The 23873-nt window shown below is 33.9% G+C and overlaps 3 protein-coding genes across 5 annotated transcripts; 2 read left to right on the top strand and 1 right to left on the bottom strand.

The window, feature by feature from the left end:
* Positions 4396 to 7201, bottom strand: LOC105173458 (rac-like GTP-binding protein 5). Its single transcript, XM_011095199.2, has 7 exons — positions 6777 to 7201; positions 6566 to 6653; positions 5985 to 6094; positions 5792 to 5855; positions 5228 to 5292; positions 4877 to 4942; positions 4396 to 4712 (listed from the first exon to the last, which is right to left on the bottom strand). The coding sequence occupies exons 1-7, from the start codon at positions 6909 to 6911 to the stop codon at positions 4614 to 4616; spliced, it is 627 nt and encodes a 208-aa protein (XP_011093501.1). The 5' UTR covers positions 6912 to 7201; the 3' UTR covers positions 4396 to 4613.
* LOC105173457 (cytochrome c oxidase-assembly factor COX23, mitochondrial) lies at positions 8429 to 9806 on the top strand. Of its 2 annotated transcripts, none has more exons than XM_020697959.1 (3): positions 8429 to 8584; positions 9316 to 9392; positions 9492 to 9806. In XM_020697959.1, the coding sequence occupies exons 1-3, from the start codon at positions 8491 to 8493 to the stop codon at positions 9501 to 9503; spliced, it is 183 nt and encodes a 60-aa protein (XP_020553618.1). In that variant the 5' UTR covers positions 8429 to 8490; the 3' UTR covers positions 9504 to 9806. The 2 variants fall into 2 exon arrangements, with proteins under 2 accessions (XP_020553618.1, XP_011093500.1); XM_011095198.2 differs by having other exon boundaries at positions 9513 to 9782.
* LOC105173456 (casein kinase II subunit beta-1) lies at positions 18983 to 23559 on the top strand. 2 transcript variants are annotated; one of them, XM_020697969.1, is made up of 6 exons: positions 18983 to 19118; positions 19249 to 19472; positions 20985 to 21203; positions 21948 to 22057; positions 22155 to 22320; positions 23019 to 23559. In XM_020697969.1, the coding sequence occupies exons 2-6, from the start codon at positions 19283 to 19285 to the stop codon at positions 23147 to 23149; spliced, it is 816 nt and encodes a 271-aa protein (XP_020553628.1). In that variant the 5' UTR covers positions 18983 to 19118; positions 19249 to 19282; the 3' UTR covers positions 23150 to 23559. The 2 variants fall into 2 exon arrangements, with proteins under 2 accessions (XP_020553628.1, XP_011093499.1); XM_011095197.2 differs by lacking the exon at positions 18983 to 19118 and having other exon boundaries at positions 19181 to 19472.

The raw sequence follows: 23873 nt of genomic DNA, 5'->3' as shown, positions 1-23873 counted from the left end.
AGAATCATCAGTGTTCGACTTATAATACTTGATTCAATAGAAATTAAACTACAGTGATCAAATTGATCAATATTCCAAAAAATTACGATAAATTAATATTTCATGATGGTTAAAACTCCTTTAATCAATGTTATGGTACAAGTTATAGCCCATTACTAGATGCTATAAAGGAATTTGTGGCATTAAAGTTTGGAGAATTACAACACACCAATGTTCATATATAGAGATTGGCCTCTTTGTACTATTCCATTCATTGACTAAGTTCATGAGTTGGGTGAAGGGGAAGCCACTTAATTAAAGGTACCTTTTAATTTATTATTTGTACTTATTTTAGAAAAATTCCCAACTAGGCCCATGCTAAATTCTAGCATATACTATATTAATTAATACTTTTATAATTATTTAAGAAATATAAATTCTTATACATTTAATAATTATATAAGATATGAATTATTAAAAGTTTATTAATTATGTAAGACATAATTAAATTCTTATAAATTTAGGTAGATATATGTAATTTTAGTTTTGATTATTAAATTAAGATCTCATTGGTAGATTCTGGATTACATAATATACTATTTTGGGTCTTGAAATTAATTTCTTTAAATTAGTACTCAAAATCTTATTCTCCACAAATATGGTCAAGAAATTATTGCTAATGATGATGACTTAATTATGGGTGTTTGTAAATTAATATTTAAATAAGCATTTATCATTTTAAAATAAGTTGGAAAATTATTGCTTCTGCTTTTAAACTGTTTAAATAAATTAATTTTTTTTTAAGTCAAAAACTATCGGTAGTCAGCTCCCTACCAATTTCTGCAGCGGATTGATAAATGTTAAGTTGTTCTTTCAAACATCCTAACTTAAACCTTTTTTCTTTTTTCGACTTTTGCTTTTAGACGCGCCAAACTTTTGCTGTTGTGCGACTTATAACATTCTCTACAAGTTATTCCCTCTGTAAAAGTAGAAGCTATTGCAAACATCCCTTTTTAGTCTAGTAGTTGAAGTTCCTTGAACAAATTTTTGGCCATAAGTTACTGAGTATTACCATATGTGTGGGTATTTGTCTCATTTTATCTAAATTTATAGTAATTTATTTTATTATTTTTAAATATATTGATATATTAACTGAATTGATATATTGATTAATTTATTGAAATATTAATGTAATCATATAATTAAAAATAAAAAATTGACTTCTACAGAATGGTCTATCTTTTACAAAGTTGTCATGTCCAAAATAAAATTTATGAAAAATCGGATGAACTTTTATTTTTCATGATATTATCATACTTTGAAAATATTTAAAGAAACGTCGACAAAACATATAGTTAAAAAGAATATAAAATTGAAGAAATATGTAAAATTAAGTAAATTGCATTGCTTATTCAATTTCATCATATACATCGTAATTTTTTATATTTTTTTAAACCAACCATCCTAATTAATTTGTTGAATTTTTGTATACATCTCTTTATTAAATTGATATATATTTATATACTACTACAAAATTTTAAAATATCATATTTGTTGTCATTTAATAAACATTTAAGATAGTGTCCGACATAAAAAAAAAAATCGTAATATATCATCAAAAATAGAAGATGAAAAATTCACAAAAGAAAATTGAAAAAAAAAGCGTATAAATATTAAAAATGTTAAAAAAAATATTTGCTCATCAGATTAAGAGAGTATTTGCGAGCACTTTAAAAAAGTGATTTCTTCAATTTTTGGCTTTTAAAATGTATTTTTGAAGTGTTTTGGGTGTCGGCTTCTACTTTTGAAAAGGTTAAAAAAAGAGGTTTTAGGCCAAAAATTAGAAGCACTTGTTTTGGCTTTTTTATAAATAAATTCAACTTTATTTTGACTATTTTATCATTATTATAATAATTTTAATTTAACTCCATCGTTTTTAATTTACTTCTAAAATTGTATATTTAAATTCGATATTGGAGTTTTCAAATAATTTAAATAATTTAACAATAATCTAATTATACTTTCACAAATTTAGTATTTTAAATTTTTTATATTTTATTTACTGTATCATCTAATTATATTATTTCGTTCACATATTATTATATGATTAAACACATTTTTTGTAATATTTTTTGAAAAAAAAATTAAAAATATACTAATCGAAATAGAAATTATTATTTTTTGTGAAAAAATAATTATTGTTGACAAACAACAAGTGAAATGATAAGCACAAAAGAGTATTTTTTTTAACGCATATGGACGAAATGGTCTTTAATCAATTAAGTTTATTTTAGAAGTAAGTTTTTAGACAATTTAGCTTTTATCTATTTTTCATTTTCTTACAAACTCTATCCACTTTTGATTTTAGTATAACTTTCATTTTTTTTCTATATAAATCACTTCTCTAAAAGCAAAAGTTTTTTCAATGTTTCCGCGAGCTTTAGAAAAATGCTTTTCAACTTCTGACTCCAGAAAAGTACTTTTGATGTGTTTGGAATACCAGTTTCTGCTTCTGAAATTGATAAAAAAAAGCGCTTTTAGGCCAAAAGTTAGAAGCACATTTGAGGGTGTTTTTAGTTGTTTGTTTTTATAAATAAATTCAACTTCATTTTTGACTAATTTACATTCATTATAATAGTTTTAATTCAATTTTACTATTTTTAACTTATTTTAGAAGTGCATATTTAAAATTGATATTAAAATTTCAAATAATTTGAATAATTTAACAATAATTAAATTTACACTTTTGCATATTAAATATTTTAGAATTTTTATATTTTATTTGTTGCATTATCTAATTATATATATTATTCCTATATTATAAAAAAATATAAATCAAATGGCAATGATTATTTAATAAATAATATATTTTTGACAATCATGCAAGTTATATAATTATTGCGTACAAATCAATAATCATATTACTTAGTGGGAGCACTATTAAATTAAATATTCAATTTTTCTATTAATATTTCAAAAAAAATAAACATGAAATATACTAATCAAAATAAAATTTATTACTTTTTGTGAAAAATAATTATTATTGACAAACAGCAAGTGCAAATAAGAGCAAAAATAATATCTTTTTAACAAATAGAGATAAAATATTTTTTAATCAATTAAGTTTGTTTCAGAGTAGTTTTTTCCCGTACATTATCCAATTCAGCTTTCGTTTACTTTTCACTTTTTTAACAAACACGACCTACTTTTGATTCTACTAAAATCACTTTATAAAAGTAGAAGTTTTTGCAAACACGTCCACAGCATGCAGCCTATTATTTGTTCTGGCATCCAAGTCGAACATCAACATATTTATTCAACAGATTAATGCATAAAAAATAACAAATAAAATAAAATGAATTTTCTCTTTCCGATCCCAATATTTACACGATTTTAGAGTTTTACTCTTGTCCTTTTTAGTAATTTTCCCAACAAGAAATTGCCGTAAGAGCAAGCTTGACGATGAGACGAAGTCCGAAGATACGTTTGTAAGTTAAGAACTACTCCTGTTTTTTTACTATCGAATTATGAAGTTCTTTTTGTTACTTTTTCCGAATTTTACCATGGTGTAGCTGTACAATTACGATTTTGTCCTTAAAGCCATGTGCATCGCTATTGATGTTTAATTTGGTGGGATATAATTTTATGGACCATTTTGCCCTCTACACCCGAGTACTTTAGCTTAAAAAGCGCTTTACATGCAACATGCAAAGAAAAGAATGAATTTGGGGTAGGTCCATTTGGACCCGAGATCCGCCCCAATAAAAATCCCAAGAGCCACAACCTCCCCTGCTGGCCCCACCCCGAATATTAGAAAACCCGAGACCCGCCCCAAATTTGGTTGAGTTTATCTTTCTTTTGCTCTTGGGACGGCCTTTGAAACTTTATATTTTTTGAATTATTTTATTATGATATCCAAATATAAATAATTAATCTATTTTTTCTCTTTTATGATTTTAATTTGAGTAAATTTGTGTTGCATAAATATCAAATATGCATATAAATACATAATTATAAATACATACTCATTGTTTGAAAAATTATAAATTCCCATTGATTTTAACGTCCGTCTAACAACAAATCTATTTCGTTAGTTTCCAATTTTCATCTAATTTTTAGGGTGAACTGATCAAAATGCATTTTTAAATTATGAATTATAATTTTATGTATATATTTAAAATATTTTTATGGACTAATGTTGCCTATAGGTTATTTATTTTACTGACCCTCAATTTTTTTACACCTTTTCAAACATTTTTTTTTATTTTTTAAAATTTTTTAGTAAGGATAAAGTAATAATGTCCACTTCTTCATCTCGGGACTACATAATTATTTTTCATTTGAGGGGAGTATTTGTAATTTTTCAAACAATAAGGAGGTATTTATAATTATATCAAATCTTAAGAGATAGAGAGATTAATATAAACCACCACATAAATAGATGAGAAAACTAGCATATGTAACCAAAGAAAACCTGAAGAAAAATAACAAAAGGAGGAATAAGCAGAAGCTCCAGAGAAACCAATAAGAAGAAAATATTAGACAGCATCACATTCTTGAACTATACTGAAGCAAGGCAGTAAGTAACTACTTCCAGCTTAAATTAAGCAGCAACACTTCACTGATTTATCTGATTAAAGAAGGCGGCATGATTTGTATCTTGTTTTCTGCTTCTTCAGCTTCGGAGGCCGGAGGACCACCTTTATCGCCGCGTCAAACACGGCCTTAACGTTCTGCATTTGGAAAAAGAAGTACTCACGAGAAAGTTTATACAGTAAAAATGGATCTTCGGAAAGCTAGCACAAAGTGTATCGTTAGTCAGACTTCACACTTCAACGGAAGCAGCCATTTATCAATGAACGTTTTTAAGCAACACCATCAAGATCGAGTTACAAACCTGCTGCGTCTTGGCGCTGCACTCAACATAGGCCACTGCTCCTATTTGCTTCTTCAGCTCTTCACCCTAAAAGACAAGAATGCTGAGACGTAATCAGACTTCTTATATAGTGAATTGAGTAGTCGTTAGTAGGCATGCAGTGAGAATGTGATATTACAGTAGATTGAGTGCTTATAAATCTTCCAAAAGGTCATTATATCAAACTTGCACAGGACAATCCAAGAGAATGCAGAGTTTAAGTTGGTCTTACACGCCTACCCACCCACTGTTAGACCATAGAACGGCAAACACGAGAAGGGCAATCGAGATAAATTTCAGTAAAGGTAAAAACATGCTAATCAAGAATATTACCTGTTCGGTGGAAATAGTGCATGCCCCTGGATAATCCTTTTTGAACTGCTTATCCTCTCTTAGATCTGCATTGCAGTCTATCAGTTATACTCGTATCCTAATTACTAGTTTTAAGCCAGTTACGTACATTATTCGTTTTAAGTAATGTACGAGCACTCGCTTATGCAATGCGCAAGATTTACCAGCTGGTAAAGTAACAATATATTCTAGGAAGTTTTTTCCTCTTGACATTTATAAAAGTAGGTACCTAACATTACAAGCTTAAACTGTCAAGTATGTGTGAATTCTTTGTAGATTCCTAGATTGTCAGAATCACTCAAATTCAACGTAAGACATAATAAGTGTCAAAAAAAGGAGGATGTCCAAAATTTGAATTTAAAATCATAAAAGAGAAAAGTTGACAAGCAAAATGCTTTGATTCGAGCATTCAAAAAGATTTGTGGGAGCCCAGCCAAAACACAAAAAGGAAAAGGAGAAAGCTTTAAGACAAAGCAAAGTAACATGTTAAGCAACAACAATATAGTTTTGCATTGAATGTAATCATGTGAGATGAAGAACCCTCACCTAGTTTTGTCCCCACAAGAACAATGGGCACTGAGGGAGCATAATGCCGTAGCTCCGGGACCCACTGGACAAGCATAACAAGAAGCAGAAAGCAAAAGAAAAAGCCATGAATATACCATCAAGAAAAAGTTGGTAACTACCACTTGAGACTATGTTTGAAAGTGGTGAGGGATAAAAACAGAGGAAATCCTACTTTCTTCGATATGTTCTCAAAGCTTGGCCTACTTATGAGAGAGAATGCAAGGAGGAAAACATCGGCTCCTCTGTAACTAAGTGGCCTAAGTCTGTTGTAGTCTTCTTGACCTGCAATAAATTGTTTAACATTGGAAGAGTTAAGAAATTGCCAACCAGACAGAACGATCGATCGTTTGTTCTTGCACATGCCCAACTTATGAAACCATGCTCTATAAGTGTTGTGAGAACTACATGCTCTATGTAATTGGCTTCTATCTCTGCAAGAATTCTCCATTATAATGTGATAAGACTGTGTATTGCTGTTGTAGATTGATCTTGTGTTTTTCTTAAATTTTGTTGTAGATGATGAATTCTTTGTTTAGGATCAAAGAGTCAAAAGATTATTACACAAAATATCACAGAGCTTTCTCTTTTCCTCCAAATAATACATTTTTCAAGCTCATCTCCAACTTAATTACTACAGCATAATCACTTTCAACTCCACATTTAAGTAGAGAGAAGCAGTAAAGACATGCAACATTAAAAAAGACACAAAAATCACACACATACACACAATAAAATGTGTATAGATGATCATACCAGCAGTATCCCACAAGCCCAGATTCACAGTTTGCCCATCAACAGAGACATTGGCACTAAAGTTATCAAAAACAGTCGGAACATAATCCTGTACTCAAGAAAACAAAAACCTTGTCAGAAGGAAAAACAAAAAAAAACCCATATCCAAGAAACACACACAAACACACAAGAAAAGTGAAATTGGACTCTTAGGCCCTGTACTTATACATACAGATGGAAAGGTGTTGCTGGTGTAGGAGATGAGAAGGCATGTCTTCCCAACAGCACCATCCCCAACTGTCACACATTTAATGAATTTGGTAACCGTGGCAGCATTTGCACTATTACTAGCAGTACTACAACTCATTTTCTCACCATACCAGAAATCAAGAAATTCAAGAAACTGTAACACTCTGGTTGAGCAATGAAGGAAAAATGGACTGACCCTTTCGAGAGGTGAAGTTGTTGCTTTTTTCTTCCCTTTCTGTTTATGGGGTTTTAATGAGTAGATGGCATGACAGTGTGTGAGGGGAGAAGGAGAGTGGGGGACATGAGGAGGGGCCAGGAAAGCAAGGGGTATAGATTTTCTTGCGAGCTTTTGCCCGAGGAGGAAAGTTGTGAAAATCACTTTATTTTGAGCTGTCAGGGAGGGAAAAATGAGTGGGACTTTGAGGTTAATGCGCCATAACTATTCTAACCTGTTCAAGACTTTCCATAAAAAACCAAGAACTTACATAAGGAAAATAACTCCATTTTCTACTTTTTCCTTTAAATTTGGAATAAATTATAATTACCTCTTTGAAATTTACCACGATTATATATACTTTTTTTATTATTTAAAAAATTATTGATACTCCTAATGTTTGATGAAATTATACTTTGAATAGAGCTCGAAGACATTGTCCTTGTTGTATATACTTTTTTTCTTTAAAAAAATATTGAATAATCGTAAAAAAAACATCGGACAAGATGGACGGAAAATTTTAAAAATTTGTAAAAAGAATTCTTCAATTATTCAATGCAAAAATTAAGAAAATAAGTAAAATTAAATTTATAATCCACAATGACATTTTGACCACTTCACCATAGATAAATGGACGGAGAACTCAAAGAAAGACTAATAGATTAGGCATTTATCCTTGTTGTATATACTTCATCCACCCTGTTTGATTTTTTTTATAAATTTTTAATTTTTTTAAAAAAATAATAAAATACAGTAAGGATAAAGTTGACAATTTCACCATCAAGAATTACATAATTTCTTCAAACATTAGGGAATATTTATAATTTTTCAAACAACGAGAGGTATTCGTAATTATAACAAACGTCCGAAATGTTTTTGTAATTTACCCCTATTATTATTATTGTTTCTTTATGTTTTCTCACCATATTTAAATAAGTGTAAGTGAGTAAACATAAATGCAACAACAATTTGGATTTGAGTTGGAATGTCCATTTAATTCGAACTCAATAAATTGAATTATCATGTTTAGAACATGCTATTGTCTATTCCAAATCAATCGAATTTACTCATTTAACTCAAATGAATCTAAATGTAGTATGAATTTCAGTTATTAATAATTAATATATCAATTATTAATAATAAATATCTATAATTTTCCGATGTAATTATTAAAATAGACCTGCAATTATTATTAAAATAGACAATATCCTTATACGTTAATATAATTCAAACATATAGCCTCGTGATCATAGACGGGCCTCAACTTCACCGAATATTTGAAACGTACTTTTATTTTAAATATATATTTGAAAAATTTCAATTCCAAATATAAATTCAATAAAATTAATTATAAAAGAAAATATAAAGCCCAATATCTTATTGGGCTGAAAACCTTTTTCTCACAATAAGGCCCACAGTGAAAGCCCATCTGAAGTAGGAAGAAAACAGAGAGAGAGAGCACACGGTGGAAAGAAGATAGAAAATGGCGTCATCGAAAGTGCAATCACCGGCGTATCCGAGTGCTGCCAGACTCGCCGATTCTGAATGCTATCCTGCTTACACTGCCTCCCTTAAATGTATGCAATTTCGGTTTGTTTAATATGTTTCCGTTTTTTGGTTGTTTGAAATCTCAAGTTTGTTTTAGGTTTTGCTAAATTTCCAAGTAATCTGTTCGTTTATGTGAGAATTTTGGATATTTATCCTGAAAACCTGGGAAAACTGTTGGGTGGAATCATCTTTAACGGAGATCAGGCTGCTATTAACTGCGATTTTCTGTTAGGGTTAGGGTTTAAGTAAATAGAAATTGTTGCTTTTTGGGCTCAGAGTTTGATTATCTAGCTAGTTGTAATTGATAGAGTGGAAATTTTGGTATAGAGCACTAGAAGGTGGATTCTTGGTGTATTTTTTGCGATGGTGGGATACTGCAAACTTTGGTTCACTAGGGCAAGTGAACCTTTTGTGGAACAATAGGAGGAAGAACATTATGGTTTGGGGATTAGCTTCTTCTTATCAACAGGGCGGAAATCATTACATGTTGCTCGTTCATTATTGTCAATCTCTTCTGTACAAAAAATGTAAAATATCGTGCCCTTAAATATGTTTTACTTAGTTTCAATCCATTTTGCTAGCATGTTTATGTGTTCTGTGGGAAAATATGAAATGTTTTGGTGTTTTCTCTATGTAGAAACTCCACTGTTGCCCTGTGTTTCTCATGTACCTCACTTCATTTGGCTTTAAATTTGTGGAATTTCCTGGATGTATTATCATTGATGTGAACTTAATTTGTTTTGCGTCTCTAATGCTGCAGGTTTAGAAGTATTTAACAGCGACAAGAGCAAATGCCAAGAACATTTTGACGTTTACAAGGAGTGCAAGAAAAAGGAGGTATAGATGTTAATTACAAGGCAGAAATGCTCTACCTTTTCTCTTCATTATAGTCATTTTATTTAGAAGCTCTTAATTATCTGCATGATCAGATATTAGTTTTTTCCTTGATTGTGACAGAGGGAAGCACGGCTGGAACGCAACCGGAACCGTTCTCTCTTCTCATGAGGTCTTTGGTTCATAATTTCCTGTATTTCCTACAACATGAACTCATTGTGCAATGCATCCCACAGCTTTCTGTTATTTGCTAGTCTTAGTTTTGATACCTAATTCTGACAGAAATGTTGTGGAATGTCTTTCATATATATCAATAAAATCTTTTTTGTATAATTCTATCTATAGAGAGTGAAATTTCGACGTGTTATTATCTATCTTAGTTCTTTTTCTGGAGTAATGGATTAAATATTTATACTATGCTCTCATGTGTGTCTGTGGAAGAATTTGATCAAAGCAACAACAGCTCTTGGCTCTCAGATGATCCTTTTCTTCTTTATTTAATTTTGGGCTAGCTTATGATTATCGTATTGGAGGGAATGCTTAATAGCTCTTGATATGGATTTTCTCCTGCAAAGATGGTATAATTGGTTATAGAATGCTGGAAGGGGAGAATTCACAGAATATGAGCAGATATTTTTTGTTTAATGCTGTTACGTCTTGTATTCCATTTCATTAACGTCAAGTGATAATGCCAATCGTATATGTAAGGAAGTATATGGAAGTAGATACAAGATGATAAACGAGAAACCATCCATGCATGTTTCCTTAGGGTGTCGTTGCTATGACAGTTAAGGTACAAGAAGATAATGCACAGGTTAGGATGGTCAGCACAAGAACACATACATCACACCATTTGATGATCTTGGAACCTTAGCCCTTGGAAGACGAAACAGCTTTTTGCTACATTCTTGGTGGCTTTATGATGTGGATACCTAGTAGGTGTTACCCCCAAGGTTGTTCCTTCTTTTTATGTTCATTGTCCTGTGCCCAATGAGAAATGGAGTATGTTAAATATGTTTCTAGTTGCCAATATATTTATTGCGGGTGTTACTATTTTGATTATAGTCTCAATTTTTTGATGAAATATTTTAATCAGTTACCAAAGTCGAATATTCATACATTTATTTCATTTGATTTTATAGTCTTGATTGTGCTGAAATGTAGTGTAGGTTTAAGTTAAATGAGCCTGTGGAATGCGTAGTGGAACTTACCACCATCTACTTACGTTTACACCCCAACCCTTGATATAAGGTCTATTTATGCAAATCAATCTTATTTTTTGTGCAATTACCAAAACCACCCATCAATCCAAAAATAGAGATAATTTGTGTAATGATGTTGATCTTTATGGAGATTGTATCTGTAATTTTTTCAAAAGCAGGGTGGTTTGTGTATATGAAGTTGAAATTTCTAGTGAGTATATGTAATTTTTTGAAAGGCATGTGTGATTTGTGTAAATACATTGTAGGTTGGGGGTATAGAGCATAGATGTACTTATACCTTTTCTATGTTACAATTTTCCAACCCAAATCCTGAATTTCCTCAATGTATTTTGTCTTTTTAAAACTTTAAACTCCTAATATCACCAATATTTGTGGTGTTTTTTATGTTTTTTGAGTTACATTTGGTCTGCCCTCTTGAGGGTGTATGCAGTGCAGCAGGATCCAAGAATATATCATTTATATTAATTCTTTTTTTTTTTCTTCTTTTGATGGAATGAGGTTTTGAACTAAATATATATCATTTAAGTGATCAACTCATATTTTTAAAAAAATAAAAAATTACATTACTATCGTAGATTTCTTTTTTACTGCTAGATGTGGTTAATTAATAATTAATATTATTAATCACCAAATAGGTTGAAACTGAAAACTCATTTTTTTAAAAAAGAAAACAAATATACAATAATTAAAATTATTTTCATAAATGGCAAACAAGAAAAGGGTCATCTTTTTTTTTTCTTTTTGGCACTTCATTACTCAAAACAATAATGGTCCAGAGTTCTACGCCTATATGTACCCATTACTATGGGCAAAAGAACTACAAAGTTTAGGGATACGTCTGAAGTTCCAATTAGCCCCGAGTTCCCACGTCTTCTTGATTCCTTGATAATCTGTTAGGGCACCCCATTCCACATCCTCCTTCGCATTTTTAATCTACCTGATGGCATCCATGGAGTCTGGTTCAAAATGACATTGTCAGCATTGACACAATGCATTTTTTCAGCAGCAAGTCGGATAGCTCTTAGTTTTGCAATTGAAGCATTGTACACAAAAAATTCAATTGTTTCTGCACGGATGAGGAAACTTTGATGTTATCTCACCAGGAAGGCAGCAAAGCATTTGTAGTTCTTCAGGGCAATGTAAGTATTAACTTTAATCCATCCCACTAGTGGTGGTTGTCATTCGTTGTTGTACAGCATCTTGACCCGTTTTGAGCTTCTTGCATTTGAGTAGGTTGTTGTGCTTTTTAGGACACTTTGTGCAATGAGTTTAGGTGTTTGTGGACTTTTCCATGGATGAGGTCATTTCGTGTCTTCCAGATCATTTTGAGCGTCGCCCATGCAATGAGGAACTCATCTTGAATGCTACAATTTGGGAAGAAGGTCGAGTCGTTGCTTGAGATTTTCAGAAACCACTCTCTAAGTGACAAGTGGGACGGGGGGACCATCTCACTTGCCATTTAGAGAGTAGCCATGTCCTTTCCAAGAACGCCAACACATGAAGAGGTGATGAGAAATTTCGACCTGAAAATCACAAAACGAACAATTAGTAAGAAAAGTTGATTCAATCTATCTTTTTGTAGGAAGTGTATCAAAGAGAATTCTCCAAATGAAAAGTTTAAGTCTGTTACGAAGATCCAGTTTTCAAATTCTTTTCCCAACAGTTTCACTTTTCGGATTGTCATCGAGTGTGTTTTGTTGGATGGTGTGAAATGCCGCTTTGGTGTTGAATTTTTGTGACTTGGAGGGAGTCCAAAATGGCTCAAGGGCTCCAGAAAATCCAGAATTTGAATTTTCCTTATTTCCTTGACAACATGCCAAGGAAACATTTGGAGGAGTAACTCAGCTTTCCATTGATTCAGTGGTGATCCATGATGTCTCGAACGAAGATCAGCCAGTTAGGATTGAGGATTAAAAGGCGGTCAAGGGTGAAGTTTTGGGTGGACGGGATCCACGGATCTTCCTAGATTTTGATAGTAGAGGTTTTGGACACTGGAAAGCATGTGCCCAACTGGATGATCCTTTTGCATTTCATCACATATTTTCCAAATCTATGAGGTCCTATCACCTGCGAATGAGAGAAAAAGTCAGCATCATTCTTTAAATATTTAGCTAAGAGTAGTTTGCACCATAGTTTATAAGATTTTTGCAATAAATTCCATGCAATTTTAGAGACCAAAACTTTATTGAAATCTGAAAATTTTCTAAATCCGAGGCCCCTTTTGCTCTTAGGTTGTCATAAGGAAGACCATGATTTGAGAGCTAGGAAATGGTTGTGTTCTTCATCGAATTTAGTCCTCCACCAGAAACGGTGGACTATTGAGTCCATTTTGTAACAGGCTTTCTTTGGGAGGAGGAACGTGGACATTTGGTAAACAGGAGAGATTGGGCCACGTTTTTAATTAGAACCATTTTACCAGCTTTAAACAAGTTTTTTGCTTTCCAAAGAGGCATTTTGTTCGACAGTTTTTCCATGAGCTTGTTGGAGAGATGGCTTTGGGATAGAGGTTTGAAGAATGGGAGTCCCACATGCTTGGCTTTGTGGTTGCATTCATGCATTTGTAGGATTTCAAGGATGATGTGTCATTACCTGTTTGGAACATTTGAGCTGAAGTGGACAAAGGACTTTCTACAATTTGGCTTGATCATTCTTCGAACTGAGTAAGGCATTGGTGAATGTTTCGCGCGTCTCCTTCTTCCGCCCTACAATAGATGGTGAGATCATCAACGTACAAAAGATGGGGACAGAAGGGGCATTTTTATAAATTTTTGTTCCTTTAAAGTGCCCCAAGGCTTTTTTCTTGAAGAAGGAATCGAGAGAGAACTTCAGCATAAATGATAAAGAGATAGGATGAAAGGGGATCTCCCTATCTAATACCTCGAGTTGGTCGAAAGAAATCAAAAGGAGCTCCATTGATAAGAATTGAGAAGCTCGGTGATGAAATGCATTGGGATATCCAGTTAACAAACTTATCCCAAATTTTCAGATTTTTTAGGAGATTGATCAGGAATAACCATTCAACGCGGTCGTATGCTTTTGTAAGATCAATCTTGATGGCCATGAATCCTTTTTCTCTTTTTTTTTTTCTTGTGGAGATAATGCATCAATTCATGAGACAGAATAGAATTTTCAATTGTTCTACCCGGTACAAATTCCATTTGAAGGGATGGGATGATTTTTTGAAGAAGTGGTTGTTTGCCAACATTTTGGACATCACCTTGTAGGAATTGCTCAACAGTGCAAGCCTTCGGGTTTTTGGGGATGAGGTGATATACTTGTGGTTGATGGCTTGACCAATTTGTCCTAATGAGAAGAAGTGACAGATTGCATCAATCATTTGGGGTCCAACGATGTGCCAAAAGTGTCTGAAAAAATTAGGTGGGAAACCATAGGGTCCTGGGTTTTTGAAGGATGCCATTTCAGAAAGTGTCTTTAATTTTTTTGGAAGAGGGCATTCTGCAAATTTCCACATTATTAGATTCAAGTAACACTTCAGGCATAAGTTCACAAATGTGATCAATCATTTCAAACTCACTTTTTAAAAGTTCGTATTTGAAAAGGGATTAAAAGTAGATAGAGAACTTGTTAGCAATTTGCTCCAATTCATGATGGCATTACCCTCATTTGTTTGGATTGAGTGGATGTGGTTAGCCCTTGATTGGAGGATTGCTGCCATATAGAAGTATTTAGTGTTAGCATCGCCATCCTCAAACCATCTATGCTTTGCTTTTTACCTCCATTTTGTTTCAAGTCTCTTGAGTTGTTCATCCAACTCACATTGGAGATTGTTTTCCATTGCAATTGTCTCACTAGACTAGTCACAATCTTGAAGTGTTTTCAAGTGTTGTTTGATAGCTGAAATGTTTTCTTGACACCAACCAAAAGTCTTGCGGTTCCACCTTCTCAACTCCTTCCTAAGCAATTTAAGGAGGTTGTGTAACCTGTTAATGGGATTACTTGTAACAAAGAACAACCAAACATCAGCAATAAGAGTTTCACAGGAAAGTCTCTACAACACATTTCCTCAAAAAAGAATGGTCTCAATTTTCCTATACTACTTGGGTGAGTATCTAAGAGTAAGGGGCAGTGATCAGAGGCAATAGCCGGGAGATTAAGGATAATGGTCTTAGGGTAGAGGAGACACCACTCAGGGTTTGCAGTAGCCCTATCCAATCTAGTTGTTGGATAATCCTGTTCTTTTATTGGACCAAGTAAATCTGCAGCCAGAAAAACCAAGATCTACTAGATTACACAAATCAAGTTCATCTCCCGGGGCATTACGAGATGCTGAAGCAAATGATTTTCCCCCTCTTGTTAGTTTGAGACATGATAGCGTTAAAGTCGCCCATGACCAGCCACGGTCTGTCAAGATTGTTACACATATTATGAAAGGATTGCCAAAATAAAAGTTTAAGGACTGTGACACTAGGTAGTGGATACCCATGAACTGCTAGGGTCGTGGTTCTGCATTGAGAAAGATGAGAGCATTAATCATCCACGAACTTGTTAAAACAACAGAAATGTTAAGGTTGGGGGTCCAAGTTAAGCACAGATTTCCCTGCTTTATTTAAAGCAGGGACAAACTCAAAGTGAATTAGATTGAAGGATTGTAAGAGGGAAGAAAGCTTATCAGTGTTAGTTGTTTTGATTTCACAGAGGAAGCTGATGTCGGGTTTGTGAGATTGAAGAAGTTTCTATAGCATTCTCCTTGCTGCAGGCCGGGCCAACCCACGGTAATTCCAAGGATAATCTTCATTGAGAGTTTACTACCATGACCCCCTTGGGCCCTCGACAGAATTGGAAAAAATTAAAATCTCATCAGCATTGAACTGGAAAGCGTTGACTGGGCAGGATTTCAGCTCCTGTTTGGTTCCCACCAAGGCTTTTGTATTTATTTCTAGCCTTTTCTTTCATTCTATAATTTTTCTTTCTTTTTGAACTATTGTTTTCTCTTTCACCAGCTCCAGGATGAACTTAGGATTTTTGTCGTGTGAACTGGTACTGTTAGGCAGGGGAAACTCGGGTGAAAGGGGAATGACATTCATTTGGCAGGAAAACCAGCCTTCAGATCGTTCATCAATTTTCAATTTCTTGGATGTTGGATTGATTTCCAATCGGGGGTGGAAGTCCTTTTAGCAGTCACCTATTTTGTTTTGTTGGTGGGCTGGTCAGGTGTTTTTTTGGGCTCGTTTGGATTAAGTTAGATGTTTGTTTTGGAGATTGGGTTGGGCTTATCTATTTTCGGCTCAAGGCAATAGGAGTGGGATTTTGAGTGACGAGTTTACCAAATACCATTTGGGCTGGAGGTTTAATGAGTGGGTTATCTAAGATTGACCCATTCCAATGGTGGCTAAAGTTGACTTAGGGGAGCAGTTAGGCTTTAGGGGGGAATCAGGATTTGGGTTTATGGGTATGGGAACAACGAATCCACATAATGATTGTGTTGTGTCAGGGGGGTTAAGAACAATTGGGAAGATATTTGGGCTCTTATTGTTCTTTCCATTTGTCCTTTGCCAAGTTAGGTCCGTTTTTTGTAAATTTTGGGTTTCCAACTAGGGGGTTGGTGGGTTTGTAGTTTGGGTTGTCTTTTGTGGTGATCTTTGTTTGTTTGGGTTCAATGGATGCAAGTGGTTTCTCAGGTGGATATGGTTCCAAACTGGTTCTGCAGATATGTATGAATGGATTTGGTATGGGAGCATTCTCTATTTTGAGCTAGGGGCTAAAACGGAATTGGTGTTCCGATATATTTGTTGGTTTTAGGTTAACAGAGTAGGAACTGATTTTATGGCCCACAATACCACAAACATGACAAAAATCACATAATCCTTCATACATGATTTCAAGCACCAATTTCCATTTTCTTTGACAACTTAAAATGATATGATCTTGGAGTGGTTTCGCCACATCAACTTCTATCCTGATTTGGAGTGATTTTTTCCGTCAATGACTATCTGTAGCAAGATCCGCTCCAATATAATTCTCGATCAAGTTCCTGATTTTTTTTTTTTTGCCACTTTTTTGTTTACATTGATAACGAGGAGACCAAATACTTGCGCCTAGATTTGGTATTTGTTGAGATCTACTTCTGTAAGGGCTTCCTCAAGGTGCCACGGTTTTGAAACGATGAGATTACCATGGGCTGAGTCTCGATATATGCCTGCAGTCATCTTCTTTTTCACGGAGAAATACCAGGTATTTTGGGTGATAACATTAATGGTGCTTTTTGGAGGGATATTCCAAGCTTTGACAAGGGTTGATTTCATGGCATTATGGTTGAGTGGTTTCTCATAGATGACTTTAGCAACGATGGGGTAATAGGAGGTAGAATTTCGGTGTTCTGGTGGGTTTTTGTCATTTGAGAGTTCAAGGTGAATGATTTTGTCAAAAAGGCTTGCCACAAAACCTCTTTCCTCCATAAGAGGTGGGTACTTGACCAAACAATCAAGGGATTAAAGGGATTAGAAAAGAGTTTTGTTGGTAGATGAGTAAATGGGGGGGTTAAGTGGGGATCAGAGCAAAGGAGAAAGAAGAAGATGGAAGGGGGAAATGGAGGAATGGACAACCAGGGGTGGGAAAAGGGGAGATGAGTCAAGCCCTCACTCTGTAAGGGAAGGAGAACCCTTTAATTCCACCATGGGAGTTCCACTATAGAGAGAGAGAACGTCTATCTTTAGTGCATTTTATCTTTCTTTGTTCCATTCTCCTATTCAGATGCCGACACTAATTCATTGATTTTATACTATGAAGATAAAAGGGTCATCTAATTATCATAGTCATAATTTTCCTGTTAATAATTCCAAATAATGCTGAATTTTTTGAGATATTAATTATAATATTCTAAATAATTTAATTACGTCTCGTAACTTACTATTACTATCATCTTTTTTTGTTTCTTCTGGTTGTCTTGGTTATATTATTTTATTTTAATATAACAAAAGAATTTTTTTATGTAATATTTACTAAAGAAGTCTAATTAATGTTTCTACCTAACAAGTTCCATGAAATACTCTCATCACCTAAAATATGACAAAGATAAGTGAGATGTATATATATTTGTTTATTTTCTTTTTGACTACAAGTATCTTCATCCTACATGTTAAAATATAGTATTTTTTTAAAGACGAAGAGATCTCGGTATTTTCAGTAGGGGTGGCAATGGGATGGATATGGGAGGACCAGGGACTCGGCACCCATTCTGCCAATTCCGAGGAGGATTCAGGACTCATCTGCACTGGTCATTTTCTACCTCCTCCCCGCCCCAATACAAAATTTATCGAGGTGGGTTCAACTTGATTCACCCAATTTTTTTTTTTACTAAAAGAAAATTTAACATATATACATATAAAAATTATTCATAGCCTAACTCAAGTATTCGAATTCAAGAAACAAATTCTCAAATACAAGTGAAATTATTTATAATAAAACAATCCAAACAATTCAGAGCAATTATATATATATATATATTTCTTTATTCCTTGTTAATTATTGTAGGATAATTTTTCAATATAACAATTATTAAACAAGTACTTAATATTAAATAAATAAAATTATATAATATTTTGTTAGTGTTTATTCTACTAAGACTAAGTAAATATATATGTATATATAATTATTATACCGGGGCAAGTTAACAAGAACTCGCTAACCATCCCGTCTTCAATTTTTGAACTCGAACCCGCCCCTTCAAGGGGGATTCCAGCAGGCAAGGTTTCAATCGCTCCTAATTTTCATCCTTTATATTGCCAAAAATTTATTCTAGACATTAATTTGTTTTTGTAGTGAATCAACTATAATTATTACGTATTTCAAATTATTAATAATTAATATATATTAATATAAAATATTAATTAATTTTACAATATATCAACAAATACTATTAATAAATTAATGGATAAATGGTGACGAGCTTTTTAAAAATTTATCATAATTATAAATACAACGTTTATAAATTATGAATAACTTGTTAAAATTATTGATCGTCTAACAAATACATCATTATTATATCTATAGAAGGAAGATATTTATTAGATAATTGTTAATTCTAAGAGAATATTTATAATTTTTTAAACAACGAAGAAAGTATTTGTAACGAAATTCAGGAGGCATTTATAATTTATTTTAAGTTAATACAATAAAATTGAGATGAATGATTATATGATTTTTTTCGATAAATATAAATTTTATTAAACAAATGATAATATATGAGTACAATACAATATGAAAGATTAGACAGTCACGTCAACAGTAATGACTATATAATTATGAAGGGTGAATTTGTGTGATGGTTGAGGGATTTGAAATGAGATGAAATGAAATATCGTCCACCATCACATCACAGAATACAATTCTATTCCATAATTAATGATTCTTTTTCAAATAAAACAATGAAATTAAATTAAAATAGACACCACCTCCTCTCCCTCCCCAGCTGTGTTCTCTCTCTCTACAAGAAAGAAACCCTAGTTCTCTCCGTCTCGTTCAATCACACGCACAGCATAACAACACTGTACGAATCCAAGCATTTTCATCCTCTTTCCGATCTTCCAGTTGTAATTCGGGAACCCCTGTAGGTAGAAGTGGGCTGGTAGTCGATTTTGTTTTCTCTTTTTTTTCTGGATATATACGAACATGTACAGGGATCGAGGAGGGGGCACATCCAAGGGCGGGGATATGCTGGATCGGAAGCGAATCAACGATGCGTTGGACAAGCACTTGGAGAAGTCTTCTCCTTCCACCTCCAGAAACAAGGGTTCTGCCGTCGCCGTGCCCTCCACATCCAACGCCGTTGGGAAGCATATTGACCACCGGGATAATCGCTCCTCATCCACCCTCACCACCACGAAGAATAAGTGCTCCGATGGTACGTTGTTTTTTTTTTTTTTTTGGGGTTGGGGGGGGAGGGGCGGAGTTGTTTGGTGTTTTGGATTTTTAACGTGATTTATATGGGTTGTGTTCAAATTTTGTTATTTTTGTTTATGCTTTCAGTTGATTGTAGAACAAATGTGTGGTTGTTACGTTTAGCTACTCAATATTTGTTACTGATTTATTTATTTTTCGTCTTCTTAAAGAGTTATTCTGGACGTGTTACGTTTGTGGGCTTCCGGAGTTTCATTATTTTTGGCTGAATGCTGTCGCTTTTATTGTTTGGAGAGCTTTTTAACTATTTGGGTGACTCGATAGATCTCTGAGCTGCTAATTTGTACAATTGTGACTACGATTATTGATGGGTGTGCCTTGTATGAAGTTCTTTAGCTTTTGATCTGGAAAGAGTTGATTTGTACTTGCAGTTATGTATTCTGTTCATCCCTTCTGTTTGCTTCTTGATTCTGGTGCAGTCTTTTGAGAATTTTCATGACTGTAAGGATAGTGTGATGAACACTGAGTCAAGTATAAATTTTACAATGGTTGTTTGATACGTTTGAAGTCATTGTGCTACTTTTTATGCACTGTTAAGGTTATGTTTCTCAGAGTAGTTGTAATTAGTGTTGTTATGGCTTTGAAATGTTAGCTCTCAGACGAGAGCTAAACCTAAAAGCTGCAGGAATTCTTTCTGTGATTTTGAGTTAATTGTGTATTGTATCTGAATGTAGCGCATTTAGTGTCTCAGATATGTAAAATCACACCTAATGCATATGTGGGTATGTCTATATACATTTTTCTGCGTGAATTTAAAGCCTAAAGGTGCCATAAAAACACATGCTTTCTGATGCAGCAAAGGCGTCGGTTTTCCTAGGCTAGTCTAGGTGCAAGGTTGTAATGCCGCTTGTGCTTTCACATGAATGAAAATTCTTAGGAGCATAAACAATGTGACTTGCTGAGGACTTGTTTAAAGTTCCTAGATTCAAATGGAATGTTGGTCTATATTGATTTTTCTTGTAATGACGAATCTTTCCTAAATGGGGATCCAGATTCTACTAGGCCCTATGACTGGCTCATTCACTTAAAGTTATGTAGTAAGACCTCCATTACTAAATAGCATCAATGTTCTGGTCATATTTTCACAGTAACTGATAATGTTATAGAGGAAGCTGGCAAGTGCTATACTTAGAATGATGATGATATGGATGACGATCAAGCTGCAAAGAAAATAGTGATGGTACCGTAAACTTAAAAAAAAAGTCATTTGCGGGACACATGATTCTAACTCTTCACTTGCCGCTAAAAAGCTATCTTTATGTGCCCTAGGGCCTGGCCATGTAACAACTATGCTTATCTAAGTACTAGTTATATGTATACCTTCTTAACACAAGCATTTATGGTGCCTATTAACTCACATTCACTTACCTTTTTCTACTTTCATTTTGCTTAACATATGTGCCTATGTGTATTGATCAAACAAAAGTTAACGATTTCTAATGTGTGCCATTTGCAGAGGAATCTGAAACAGACAGTGAAGAGTCTGATGTCAGTGGTTCTGATGGGGATGATACATCTTGGATTTCATGGTTTTGCAACTTGCGTGGAAATGAATTCTTTTGTGAAGTGGATGACGAATATATTCAAGATGATTTCAATCTCTGTGGGTTGAGCAGTCAGGTTCCATATTATGACTATGCGCTTGACCTAATTCTGGATGTTGAGTCTTCTCATGGTAAGCCTTTTACATTCTTTTCCTGCTTGATAGATACTGTTTGGGTTCTGCTTTTAGAGATATATGCTGTTTTCTTATATTTTATGGAATCTTAATTCATTTTATCACTGGTGTGGCTTCTAGTCTTATGGATAAGAAAGGCAGATTTGTCCTATTACAACATGAATGTAATGAGTCAACTTCGTAATTCAGTAATCTAATTTGGCGTAGATGTAAACGATAGGCTGAGATCTTGAGCATTTATTCTGTTGTTCCAAGCTCTGCATGCTAGCGTTTCACAGAGTTCTTAATCATTATGCCCTGATTATGCCTGGATTTGAATTAGACTTCGAATTTAGTTTTCCATTTCTCATCTGTATTCGGTTGCCGTGGTCCTTGGATCTGTTTGCCCAACTCTTGGGGATATATGTACTACTTCTGGCTTTTAACCTTCTGGGGAAGTTCTTTTATTGGGAAGTTAATTTGTTGTAAGATTTAACATTCCTCCTGATGGATGTATTTCGGTTTTAATTCTTGTACATTCTTGTAACTTTCACTGACAGCTGCCTGCAGTCTATGCTGGAAACTATTTTCAGCATTTCCAGATTGAAATAACCTTGATTTTGGTTTATTTCCTCTCCTATGGTTTGCTCATAGCTCAAGCGCGTTTGTTTAATCCCATCAAGGGCATACTTCCAATTTTTGTCCCTTTCTTAAGCTGAATAATTTTGGTCATAACATTTCTTCCATGATGGGCATATGTAGGTGATATGTTTACTGAGGAACAGAATGAATTGGTTGAATCAGCTGCAGAAATGCTCTATGGCCTTATTCATGTCCGTTACATTCTGACGACCAAGGGAATGGCTGCAATGGTAACATCATTAGTTCATCATGTTTTGTGCATTTGCTACCTCTCCTTTTAGTTTGGTTTTTTGATTTAAATTATCAATGACATGTGAGTTAAAACAGTTAGAGAAGTACAAAAACTATGACTTTGGAAGATGTCCAAGAGTGTACTGCTGTGGACAGCCTTGTCTTCCAGTTGGACAATCGGACATCCCACGCTCCAGTACAGTGAAGATCTACTGTCCCAAATGTGAAGACATTTACTACCCTCGATCCAAGTACCAAGGCAGTATCCTTATATTGTGATGTTGTTTCTGGGTTTTGATCTCTGGTTCATTTCATAATTCAGATGGTTGCATCTCTCTTGCTCTTGCTTACCTATTCACTCGGAACATCTTATATTGACGGAAGTGCAATCACTAAGTGATTAATCACTGCATTCACAGTCAATCTCACAATCCAATACTAATTTCAGTTTCTTACCCATCAGTTAAGTCTTATCTCTCTTAATAATTTTTCTTCTGTCTGATGAATTACAATGTGCACTATTCTCCCATACTAACCTCCAAAAAAGTGAATCCTCCAAAAAACTTTTTGTCCTCTTCAAAGTTTAAAGACTGAAGCATATTTCTTTAACCCTTGTATAATTGTATAGAACTATTTTTGCAGTTAGTACTCCCTCTATTGAGTGTTGTAAATGGGAAAAATAAGAAAAGAACAGATGAACACACAGACCAAGGTATTTGTGTGGATGGGTAGGAAAAATGGATTTAGCAATTTCCTTGCTTATGATGATGGGTGTGCTCATAACGCATTACTAAGATATTGCCTTAAGTTTTCTGTGGGAAAACACAAAACACATATTTTTCTGATGTAGAACTTAATTTATGCTGTATTTATGATTTGCTTGTTTTATGCATTGACATTAACCAACTATTGTAGTAGTATGTTACGTACCAGTTCAGTTGTTTTTCTTGACTGCCAAAGATATTGATGGAGCATATTTTGGGACCACATTCCCTCATCTGTTCTTGATGACTTATGGACACCTCAAGCCACAGAAGCCAACACAGAGCTATGTTCCAAGAGTTTTTGGCTTCAAGATCCACAAGCCTTGACAACAAGTTTTCCCGTAACCTATCTCGAGCTCTTAATTCTTCCTTGAACAAATGGTTCTCATCTGGCATCTGGCATCTGGCACGGACAAGTGTGGGTTGTAAACAAGGCAGGTAAAGGCACATCAGCTATTCATATACCAGAATTGCTTGATTCGTGGAGAAGCAGTTCTAGGTTATCTTTGAAGCAAATTCATCATTTGAACATGGAGCAACCTGTAAGCTAATTTCATTTTCAGGTTCAGAAATGCTTTCAATACTTTGTCATGTAGTCCTTGTGTGCATACTTAATCAGCACTATATTTTCATATGGAGCAGTTGGAGGAATGTATCCAGTTGTAGCCTTACTTGAACCTAAATTAACATCAATTCTATACAATATAGTTTAGTGCTGACAAGAAGTATTTTAACAATCTGAAAAACAATCCTTAAAATTTATATTTCTTTATCTTGTGTTTGAATAATTGCTGTGTCTCTGCTTGAGGTACCTTTGCATTCATTTCTTTGGCATAATTACCCTACTTTACCTTTCCATTGGTTGATATATATATATATATATATAAATATATGCAGCATATAGTTGGATGGGAATTGCCTGTATGAGTACCACTTGACAATGTAAAGAATAAATTGAGGAAAGTGTACTTCTCTGACAATCTTTAGAATATTTATGGAGAAGGCATTATTTGCAGTTACTACCTCTGAGGTTGTGGCCATTATATTTGCA

The sequence above is a fragment of the Sesamum indicum genome, linkage group LG11 (genome assembly GCF_000512975.1).
Source record: "Sesamum indicum cultivar Zhongzhi No. 13 linkage group LG11, S_indicum_v1.0, whole genome shotgun sequence".
NCBI classification, from domain to species: Eukaryota; Viridiplantae; Streptophyta; class Magnoliopsida; order Lamiales; family Pedaliaceae; genus Sesamum; species Sesamum indicum.
This window is presented reverse-complemented; position numbering and strand designations above follow the sequence as displayed.

Bases quoted from the DNA above. Each gene is read 5' to 3' on its own strand.
- LOC105173458 (XM_011095199.2), bottom strand. From the start codon at position 6,911: ATGAGTTGTAGTACTGCTAGTAATAGTGCAAATGCTGCCACGGTTACC. The intron at 6,095-6,565 runs GTATGATCATCT...AATTTATTGCAG, and splicing joins GGGCTTGTGGGATACTGCTG to GTCAAGAAGACTACAACAGA. The intron at 4,713-4,876 runs GTTTGTAACTCG...TTCCAAATGCAG, and splicing joins GCAGCGCCAAGACGCAGCAG to AACGTTAAGGCCGTGTTTGA.
- LOC105173457 (XM_011095198.2), top strand. From the start codon at position 8,491: ATGGCGTCATCGAAAGTGCAATCACCGGCGTATCCGAGTGCTGCCAGA. The intron at 8,585-9,315 runs GTATGCAATTTC...CTAATGCTGCAG, and splicing joins TTACACTGCCTCCCTTAAAT to GTTTAGAAGTATTTAACAGC. The intron at 9,393-9,512 runs GTATAGATGTTA...TGATTGTGACAG, and splicing joins AGGAGTGCAAGAAAAAGGAG to AGGGAAGCACGGCTGGAACG.
- LOC105173456 (XM_011095197.2), top strand. From the start codon at position 19,241: ATGTACAGGGATCGAGGAGGGGGCACATCCAAGGGCGGGGATATGCTG. The intron at 22,058-22,154 runs GTAACATCATTA...GAGTTAAAACAG, and splicing joins CCAAGGGAATGGCTGCAATG to TTAGAGAAGTACAAAAACTA. The intron at 22,321-23,018 runs GTATCCTTATAT...TGACTGCCAAAG, and splicing joins TCGATCCAAGTACCAAGGCA to ATATTGATGGAGCATATTTT.